The following is an 11,923-nucleotide window of genomic DNA, read 5'->3' on the forward strand; positions in this document are numbered from 1 at the left end:
AAACGTTGAATATCAGATTACATTTTTGGTGTAGTTGTTTCAATTTATTCAATTCTTTACACGGGCATTTTTAGTGCATTTACATGGCTAGCACACTAATAATTTTTTCGAAAAAAGGCCAAAATGAATTGTTTTCAATATTTTGAATTTAGTTTAATTCGCTCAATGCAAAGTTTTTGTTTTTATTTTCGCGTTTGTTTTTTATTCATCGTCTCTCGTGGGTTCATTTAAAAAATCTTTTCATTCGAACGTCCGATTGTCGCACAATGTACGTTCAGAGCTACATCAATTAATTCGCTTAATCTACGACAGCTGATCACAGATGAAAATTAAATTTTTTATTTTACTTTTATAATTAACCATAAATCTTAGGCGGCCTCGTACGATTTTTTACACAAACAAAAACTATTTTAAAAAAAGAATGAAAGACATTTGAAATTGTATGCAGGAATACTACGAATTTTTAATACATGTATGAACCGTATATAATCACATATAAATCAAGTATAAACTATCGTACCTGGTCGATATCCTGCGCTAAATAATTGATTGTAAGTGAAATTCGAAACGGGCGTGAAAAATTTATAAAAATCAAGGGAAACAACAAATGCGGTCTTGTCTCCCGACGGACAATTGTAGACATATATTGATGTTATATTCTGCATCGACCATTCTCGATAATACGATAAATTATACATAACTTGTACGTAAATTAACTTGGCCAAACAAAATCGACCATGAATATTTCTGTTTTGTTCGTTTCGAAAAGACAAAGAAATATTTACTATTGATTCATGGCAACTGATTTTGGCGTGTGGAAAAATTGTTATTTGTATAATTGAATTGAGAAATCATTCAAAGTGATTTATACTCGACCTATCATCGGGCCACGCAAGAAATAATTCGAGAAGCGCAGTTTCATTTGCTTCTTTTCATTTTTAAACAAAATAATCATTATTTCTGAATGTTTTTGCCAGAGTCATGCAGACAAGAATTGGTTTTTTAAACAAATTCCGGTTAACCATTTAACCACCTAACCATTCTCAGCTGTGAATATAAAAAATAAACAAACACAAAATATGTCCTAATTGACTTTTCAAATAAATATGTCTACCCTATTCTGTTATCCACGTGACTTCATCCATGTCACCTTCACCCTGGAACTTTCTGGTATTGGAAGAAATCTTCCTTATTGATATCCAATTACTGTCTATGACCTTTAACCCCAATAAATTGCTGTTTCACTTTACCCGATTAACTGTAGTGTGATCTCATTTCGCCATCAAATAATTGTTACGAATGTTCGATATTGACGTACGTCGTCGTTCTTGATTAGAATTTGGATAGACAATCCCATTTTCTTCGTGACATCCCATCTATCAATCAGTCAAGAATTGGAAATTATATGGGCCATTGCTGAAAGGCTCGATTTATCTACGTTTTATACAAGGCTGATTGTTAAATATAATTTATTTCCTACACAACTTATAGGCACAAAGTACTTCTTTGTGATGTTTTCATTAAAAGATTTCATTTCTATCGAATGTGTAGTTCGATTTTTAAATTTTCTTGCGTAAATAGAAGTTATTGTGAATGTCTGGGAAATCTGACTAAAAATCGTAAAAGTGAACTGACATTTGACGTTCACAAAATTGAAATTCTAAATTTTAACAACGAAAAATTGCATCAGATTTATCAATTCTCATTGTTATTTCATCAACAATTTTTGTCAAACAAGTAAACTTCAAAATATTAATGTTTTCAGAAAAACTTCTGTCTCAAAATTTTGATTTTTATAACATTTGTATAGATTTCGAAACAATGAATAGAAATATTTCATTTTCAAATCAATTTTGTCTGTCGAAGATTAAAATAGAATAAATTTAAATTAAATAAATCATGTAATATGTTTACAACAAAGCCATTGTCTCAGCTCGAAATCAAAACGTTTAAATGTAAAACAAGAGACACAAATAGCGACATAGAATCCAATAGATAATGTAGCTTGAATAAAACAAATTTTTTGAAGCTGTCATGGCGGCGGGGTTTAGAAATTTATGAGTTTTAAACTTTTTATCTTGTCAACGGATATATACATATATATACTTCCGTCTGCAGTAGATGGTTACATCTTTGCCCGAAGCCAGGTTTATCCACCTTGGAGTTAATTAACATAATTTTGTTTATTGAGAATTATATTAAAACATTCCTATTTTTATGATTAGTACGCCGTGACATATGATAACGAAGTAGCTTTTCACTTTAGCTTTGGTATTTCGCTATATTCGAATTCACAGAGTTGACAATTTTATACCGCAACGTTCATAATAAAATGAAATAAATATCCCACATTTGGTAATAATATTTTGTTCACGTGAATTAGTGGTTAGTTTAATATGCCAAACGGTCAAAGTCAATATTATATACCCAAGCAAACATTTGGGCTCATGTTTGGATTCGTATGGTCCTTGAGTGTAAACTAGCAAATGCATTTTTTGATTGAATGTTATTCATATTCGTCTTCCAGGCCTTTGAATACTGAAGGACCACCCACGTCATATTCTCTGACAGCTCACGTGACTAAGACAGAGCCACTCATGCATGAATTTTCACCGCCTTCTCCCACAGATGACGTAGTTACGGAACAAAAACAAAAAAGATGTGGCGAAGGGTTAAAGGTCACAGACGACAGTCCAATTCAAGTTTCAGGATGAGGGGAATTGTGTCAAAATTAATTCGAGGTAGGTATTTGTTTACAATTTTGGATTAATTGATTGTTACAACGTATCGTGTGACAGCCAAAAGAGCGCTTGCTCAGAGACTTCTTCGAAGCTAATATCAAATTTAAAAAAGTAGTGATACGGTGAAATGTCGTTTATATTCACCAAAATAATCAAATTAGATTGTCAGTCAAATGTCCGCTAAGACGTTTTATCAACGCCAATATCATATTTCTACCTCGAACGATTTTACTTAACCTAATCGGAAATTTCCAGTTCCAAGCGGAAAATTCCGGATCAAACCGGTTTTTGACAAGTGATGAACGTTTCCAAACAAGTCAGTCGATTTAACTCATCACTCAAATGTCGGATAATATCATGGAATGTAATAAGTCATGAATATGTCGGGGATTTAACGGTCGATTTAGATTTTCTTTATTTCGCGACTTACTATACAGTCTTAGTGGCGGTCCATCGAAAATGTATTTAGTTATTGACCAAATAGGGCGAATTCATTTTGACGTACTTTCGTTTATGAGTCGCAATTGGACGTTATCAGCGACCACATATATATATGACCTTACAAAAACTAAACTTCCATACCTCCATTTAAATTTTTTTTGGAAAATATATAAAAATAATTCCAAATGTCATTAACACATTTATGTCATTTATTTTATAAAATCAATCAATAATCTTCGTTTTGACTTCGTCTGGACGAATTGGTCATATTTTATATTATACTTAATCTCAGAACAAAATTTGGTATTTTGATCCAAAGTGTTTGTAAAAATGTCAATTTAAAGTATTTAAACCAAAAATTTCAATTTATCATCGTTTTTCCGCTCTGAATATTTGCCACGAGTAATAAATATCCTGTGAATATACCATTATTGGTTGTGTAATTGAATCTGCTCAAATACCGCTTTAATTCCTAAAATTTCATCACATAAACTGTTGTTTTCTATATTTATTTTTTGGGGGGAGGGGGGGGGGTGGATTCTCTCGCAACTAAGCTATAACCAAGAAATCATTTGCATGTGTGTTAGTTTGGTGATTGTAATAATTTCAGTGTCAGTTGGCTGAATAACTGTGCAGGGTTGAAACCGGCATTTCATCTGTGAATTGAGGGAAAAAAGGACACAATTTTTCAGGTTCAATTGGGTCAAGATTTTTAGTCATGAAATGATTTTTAATTAATTTGGGGAAGATTTGTTTTTGTTCTATTTCAAAAAAATTTGCATACATTTGACACGCTTTTTGAAAGATTTGTCTTTGTTCTTGGAACGATCAAAAATGTCATAAATCAAATTATTTTACATATTAATTATGACAGAAATTCATGACGACAAATGTGTTTTTGCGGAAACACGTTTTGATGGTAAAACTGCAGTTCAGGAAGATGGTATTTCCGATACATGTTTGTAGAACCTATTTTTATCAAATGAAAAGATTGAAACGATCTTTTTATTCGTTTACTTGGATTGTCAAAAAATCTGAAGTTCGTAGTTGAATATACTCGAAAATGTTTTTTTCTAATTCTGTGTAATATTGTGAAGTTTAAAATCAAAATCCATTTACTTTGTGACCTATACACTCAACTTCCCAAACTACACTCACTCTTCTTGAGTAGATTATAGAGATATTTACAACATTCGTCAATGATAAAAAAAATCTATTCAGAATGTTATTTTCGTGTTTTTGATGGTACTGTATGGAATAATGGCGAGGATAGCACATTTTCCTCAATTTTTTCTCGCAATTAATACTCATCATAATTAGTTAAAATTGAATACATACAAGACCAAATTATCGCAGTTTATAATTTTCTAAACATCTCGAGAGAAGATAAGGTATCAAACGACCCGATACCGATGTAATAACTACTACGGCCCGTAATCAATCGAAATAACAGCAGTAATAAATGTAATTGATTATTCGTTCAAACTTTGCTCGATTGATATATTTCTTTAACGTTACTTTGACTCTGTCCATTCCAGGAAAATTTGAGAACTTCTGAACCAAAATCAACATCTAATTAACGCTCTAATTACGTATTTGTAAATGATTAAAAATGAATCATTTCTTTTTTAATGTTTATAATTTATTTTCGTTTCCTCTCAATTAATTATAAAATAATGGTTATACGATACGCCCAAAAATTCCCTATTTTAACCTCAGTTGACTTCAACATTTAGCGAACAAATTTGCACTGCTTTTTTTAGCATCCGATTTTTTGTCGTCAGCACGTCACAGTTTCGTTACGCACGCCACGTTTTTAAATCTGGTGTCACGGTTGATGTATGACGTGTCTCATAGTTTGGAATACTATGAGTTTGTTCTAAGATTAAGCGCTGGTTCTGTCATATACACTTTTCAGAAAATGAACTGTAATATACGAGTAATTTATAGTTATCTTCATAAATTTTAGTGTTCTAGATACGACGTATTTTTTAAATTTTGATGCTTTGAAACACTATTTTATAAATGATTGTGAATTGTTTGTAAATTCGTCGCTTTATACAATATTTGAAAAGATTAACGAAAGTCCGATGCTTTTTTTTGTTCATTTTTATTATATTTATCCGTTGTCGGACTGTCATGAAACAGTAAAGGGCATTTTGTTTTGAGCGCAGACATATTAATATTACTGAATACAAAGCGCACTGAATAGACACCTATTTTTAGAATGAACTCTCACGACCAATGTCAAATTCATTTTTCAATGCAATATTATATGTAACTTACAATTTTATAAAATTGGGTATTGTGACGTCATATTTGCGAGGTAGTGGCACAATTTGTCCTATTTACAGTATGATTTCATTCATTCATTCGCTTGTTAGTTACGCCAGGCGAGCTAGAAAATCGAGGATGCAAAAGAAATTGCGTAATTTAGCGTATTGTACAGTCCCTCTATCTCGTTTGCCACGAGTCAAAATTTAACCATTAAGCCATTTTAAGCCTGATTAAAAGAACTTTGCAATTCTTCATTCGTCTGTCCATTTCTATCGAACCGACATGCGAGTTCTTGACAGCATACTTACTTAAATTACGGTATTTAGGACCCCGTCGCTGACACCATTGATTTTGCGGCTTAATTATTTCAGCAAACCGACGTTTTTGATTGGCTTTGAGTGGCATGACGTACTCGACGAAAGACATCTTAGTTTGACAGCCGTCATCCTGTCATATTTTTAGAAGCCAAAACGGTTCAAACTCGTGATATTGATCTGTTTTCTTATGGTTTTCCTCAAGCCTTTATCCAATCAACTGACTTGACAATACAGATACTCAAGCCTAAACATTTGTGATTAAAATACATTCATAAGGTATTATGGTGGACAGTTCACTCACATAATGCGCATTTAAGCACGCTAAAATGTTTTGGAATCGATTCGCATAACCAATGAGGAGATCAATTCAATATCTGATCCGATAATGTTGCATTTGCGATTTTATATTGTGTGTTTCGTGTCATCGCCGCAGACAAAAGCCTGAATAATACCCACTTATAAATAGAGGAGAACGGCTTTTTAGTTAGGTGTCGGCGCTTTTATACCTTTCGATGTACCTCGTCACTCCTCGCGTCGCCCGATTTGAGGTATCTACTAATAAATATTATGTTTTGTTTTTCATAATACGTTTACATTATGTTGACACATAGGTTAGACACGTTGGGTATAATCCGCCCAATTAATTGACTGGGTGATGTTGAGGGACAAAATCCTATAAACTATCTTTCAATTTCAACTTGTTTCAAAACGAACCTCTCAAATGTGAGTGTAATACTGTTTCTGTGAAATTAGAGTTACATACAAGCACTTTTTTACCAAGTTATGATACAGTACCGTCAATCTTACGGCATATTCCCACAGTATGTGACAAGTTACCACGCGGCGGTAAGCTTATTATTAGAGAAAAGCATTTTAATTAACTATAATTTATTTCTTAAATTAACCCCACGCTGTGTATGATTAATCAGAAGTCGGAAGTCACGACTTAATTTCATAAAATAATGAATCTCTCAAATATTCACTTAAACTGAATGCTGTAATTTACGTTTCATTCTCGAACTTAATTCACCTAACACGGATCGTGTGTCTATAGCTCATTATAAGCCCGAAGAATTCGTCGTACTCTGGAATCCAACCAGGTGAAAACCTATTTGTCTGACGAAGTAATGGTAATTGCTCTCATGTGCGACATCTTGCGTATTCATTTTTTGTGTCTGCCGTTAACTATGATTGACTGACAGATGCAAGCCCTCGCGTGATGTAGAGTTAATGTATTTTGTTAATAAAAGAATATCTATATTCAATGCAATACTCCAAATATAATGTATCAATACCTTGTTATTTTTATTTCAGGAAATATATTAGGATTGCTACGAATTATGTTGACCCCCAAACTTGGACGACGTGCTGATACATTGGATGGAATGGTTTCTAGAACACCACCTTCTGTTTATATTCTATAAGTAATCAGATAAACTTCTGCCAGCGTCACTTCTACCACCCGAAATCAATATGTTCTTTTCACTCGATAGACAAGGTTGTATGCACTTTAATGCACAACTCGGAGCGACACAGAAGGGAGACTGACTTTAGTTAATATGTAGAATATAGGCTTCAAATAAGTCTTCCCGGACATACATGAGAAAAGCAGCAAGTTGTCCATTTAAGAACGCATGAATGCAATTTTTGACATTTGAAGCAAAGCTTTTTCTATCGAGGTAAAAATATTGTCGATTATACTGTATTTATATAGTCATTTTCTTTCACTGTTTATGTTTTCCAGTAGTTTGTGATTATTATTTTTTAATTTGAACGCTGCATTTTATACGCGCCCATTTTGCCGCCTTATCCCTGTTTATTGCGGCTTTCACAATGTTATGACGTAATAATTCTTTATATTTACACTTTCTGTTATTTATCCTTCAATATTCCGACCATGACTTTATTTTATTTGCAATAAAGGAAAAGTAGATGAGAATATTGTTTGTTTTGTTGACCTGACTTGACAATGTCCTCTCAACTTGATTTGTCAGGGATCTAAGCAATTTCGTAGTTGAAATGTACTTAAAAACCAAGCTCATAATAGTGAAGTCGCTGACTTTTTGCTCACAGTCAAGTCATCCGCACGATGACTCTTTCCAAAAAAAAAATCTTAAATCAAACTAATAAGAATATGTTCCGTGATGCTGAAGTTCCATATGAGCAGGGCCGGATTTGGACGATGAGACAGACTCCTTGGACAACAGAAATTATGAAATCCCTTTTAACACATTGGCATGTGTATCCATTAGGATGTCATAATAGGCCTTCCCTGCAGATGTATTATGACTCCATGAAGAATTTTGAAGGTTGCGCTAACTGCGAAATTATAGTAACAGGCAAGATACGTACGATAATCACCACAATAGGTTGGATCATAAGTTGAATTGAGAAACACTACTGTAATAAAACGTCACTGCACCAGAAAGCTCGACGTCATAATATCTGGGTTTAGTCGCGATGGGAAGTGGGCATGTGGCAATTATTGATAAATTTGACATAACTGATAAATAAAGTTGTCATATCATATGAACGATATGATATAAATGAACTGGTGAAATTAACGGGTATACGATAAAAAAAATCCAAGCAGGGAAAAATATGTTTACTAGATTCTTTGTTGCTTGGATGAAATCAGTATAATACTAACTATATATTATATCAATATTTTCATTTAATTTTTCAAGTGAAGGCATTATTAAGGTAAAAACTGTTCAACTATTTCAAATTTTAATTGACATATTTTGTTCTTAGAGATAAAGGCGTAGACTTTGGACCAATTCATTTTTCGACGTAATAATTTGTTTAATATTTTGAACAGAAACATTAAAAAAAAGATCAAAAACCTGATTCCAACATTTTTAAAGCTTTCACAACTTAAAAACGGCATGGTAATAGATATTACTTCAAAATTGAATGCCGAGGTTCAGGGCCTAATTGCCTAATATTAAATCCAGCTCTGCCTATGAGTGACCACAATCTCGCTAACCCTTGTAACCCTTGTGAATACTATGTGTATTATATATATTATGTGTGAAGTGTCGGAGTTTGGTACGTTTTCAATGCAGTCAGGGTCATATTTTCGAATCTGTCGGAGTCAGAATTGGAGACATTCAATGTTGATAAAAATTCCAAACTTTTTGTACAGAAACTCAGAAGACATTAAGTTTTTTAGTCGTTTTTAACTGTCCATTAATGAAGACTTGAATACGCCAAAATTTTTGTTATCAAAATTTGATATCATCGTAGTTCGGATCTGAAGTAGAAATATCTAGAACCGGAGTTAAAATTTTTCTTGACCCTGAGTCGGAACCAAAATTATTGTTGAACTGGAGTCGGGAACCGGAGTTGATTGTTAATGTTCTTCGACTCCACGACTCCAGCACTTACAATATTTTTATACAACAGAACAGTTAGTTTAAGGTGCTTCAGCATGCTTTAATAAACAATTCATTATGTTATATTCATCTGAAGGAATATGGAATCTTAGTTTTTCCATCAACAAAAATTTCACATGACAAGAATAGTATTATTTTAAATGTTTTAAATTTACGTAATGAATTTCGTCACTAACGTCTTCAAATTTTTTCGAAACATCGATACCTGAGTGTTAATGTACTTCCTAATTCACCCATTGTTATTATGGCAACTAGAGTCAATCAATCGATTATGAATTAAAATCACAAATTTATTGAATCGTTTCTGTTTATTCTACAAATTCATGAACCAGGCCTATATTTACAGGATCATATCGCCCATAATCGCTTTTTTTGATAGATCTGACTGGAAATATGTTTTGCTCCACATGAATACTCATACCTTCTGTCAACTTTTAATATCTATCTTAATCCAGAAAAATAGCATGAATTACACTATTTACTTTTACCATTTGACCCACAATGGTGTAGCGGAGTAGGACAAATATGCTAACAATGGGACATGCAGAGTACGGCATTTTTGAGACACCGATATAAACCTCTCACTTTTAATTTTCTTTTATTTATTTGTAGTAATTGATAACAATAACATCACGAATACAGTTACTTCCTCGGACTTGACATCTCGTTTTTGATGATTTCAACTGTTTCGAATATTATCATCATCATAAAGTGATCTTGGTGGTACGGAAATGAATAAAACATCATATGCAATAGAAGACAAACAATTACCTGATCCCAAAGTGCGGTATACAAATGATGGTGTAAACGTTCTGAAATATGGTGTAACATAATTTCGAGACGTTTCAGATAAAGATGTGGAAATCTTGGAAATGAACACTAACAAGCAAATCGAATGCAAATCGCATTTCGCTCAAGATGAAGCTTCATTGAATGAAAGATTATTCATGACAGTTGTTTTTATCTTGAAAACAGCTGCTCCGCAGGCATCATCATATCTGCGGTAATGTTCATCTTTCCCGATACATGGCTCGCTATCGGGACTCATTTTTCTTCTATATTTTCAGCATTTGAAAATTTCAAAAATTTGACTTGGTTCAGACCAGGATTTCCCAAACTTTCTGTTCTAGGTACCCTTAACAATTTAGGATTCACTCGTGTATCCCTGAAAAATACTGCGTGCTGTGATTGAACAAAATAAGTCATGTAATCTGCGAAAGTAGTCTTGTTAGTTACTGTAGGTATAGCCACAGCCGCTTACGTTGATGAAAATGTGTCTTCCTGAAGAGTTGTTAAACTGAGTTTTTCAAATTATTAACATCAGGTAATAAAGTATAAGGCAAATCTGAAGTTATGGAAATAATATTCATTACCATACCTAATGTACCCCTTGAAAGGCGAAATGTACCCCCTGGGGTACATGTACCCCAGAACATGGAGCACTGGTTTAGACAGAGAATAAATGTTTGATTATGCTTTAATTTGCTACGTATTTAACCTATGAATTCTAATCCCGAATATGACCCCTGAGTTCGCTGCAGCAAATATTTATATGTCAGAGATGCAGCTTTTATGGCCGAATTTATAGTATCGGGTATGAATCTTTCATAAGCGTGATGCGTATAACATTCCGTGAGTTTTAGTACTGTTCACTTAAACACTTATTTGTTTATACAATTCATTGAACTACAACTTGAGCAAGAAACTTCAGATAAAATGACAGCCATCGATGCTGAGTATTGTATTATGTTGTAAAATTTTCAGCATTGATTTCATAATCGTGATTTTTTCATGTGTTTCCACTAATATTTTGGTGACTTGTCGAAATGGCTGTGCATACTGCTGACAAAAATTATTCTTGGAGAGGTAGGATGGCACCTGGGTAAATTTCATGAAATGCGTGGCCGGAATTCAAATTTTTTGTAACCCAGAGAATCAAAAAATAGTGCATGAAGTCAATATAAAAATGAACCAAGATGTAACTATATAATCCATAAATTAGATAGATCTAATAATAAAACAAACAGTTTCTATGTACAATACAAAAAAGGCACAAAAGTAAGACGTCTTACTCCTGGAAAACACAAGCGCGTGTATACTCAAGAACCGATTTCATCGGTTTGGTAAAAAAAAATTTTATACTTACAGGCTTATGAAGAAGGCTACATTTGATTTAAAAAAAAATCTTTCAACAATTATTACAGAAGTGAACCGTGAGGAATCGTTTTGCGTTTCATCCTATTTTTTTCATTAGTGTGTATATTCTATTCTCTATTCTAGAACTCTGATTTAAGCTCGAGGGATTTAGGACTTAGTTGTAAATGTTAGGTTTGCCGTTTCCATTACAAGACACATCAACACCTGGTCAGATAATTCAGCAGTGATTGATCAAACTTCTCTCATATCGGTCTCGTGACAATTAAAAAATTAATAAATAATTACTAATTAAACCGTAACTTCACAGTTGTACAAATCATAACTCGAGTCATATCAAAGAATAAAATAAATTTGGTCGAGTTTGATTCTAATATAAATGACATATTTCTCCTACTAGACGCTGTCGATTTGATTTGCTGATAACAAAATCTAGGTGACTTCTCGCGTCAGACCGTTCATCGTCAAACAAACAATTAAATCTCGCGACGAAACATTACCTTGCAACTGACAGCAGACGCTTCTGCTACTTCTCGACTAGCTCTGCGCAGCTGCCGAGCTCTAGCATATGTTCGGACGCCCTTCTGAAAACTGA

At 33.3% G+C, this 11,923-nt stretch overlaps 1 protein-coding gene across 1 annotated transcript in view; it reads left to right on the forward strand.

Moving 5' to 3' along the window:
• LOC120341648 (uncharacterized) overlaps positions 1-7,389 on the forward strand; it is a 44,622-nt gene extending 37,233 nt beyond the window's left edge. The window contains exons 11-12 of the mRNA XM_039410203.2: positions 2,528-2,741; positions 7,091-7,389. Of these exons, the coding sequence (XP_039266137.2) occupies positions 2,528-2,714 (187 nt within the window). The 3' untranslated portion in view covers positions 2,715-2,741; positions 7,091-7,389. The remainder of the gene's footprint in view (positions 1-2,527; positions 2,742-7,090) is intronic.
• Positions 7,390-11,923: the final 4,534 nt, after the last annotated feature.

This window comes from Styela clava, chromosome 14 (genome assembly GCF_964204865.1).
Source record: "Styela clava chromosome 14, kaStyClav1.hap1.2, whole genome shotgun sequence".
In the NCBI taxonomy this organism is placed as follows: Eukaryota; Metazoa; Chordata; class Ascidiacea; order Stolidobranchia; family Styelidae; genus Styela; species Styela clava.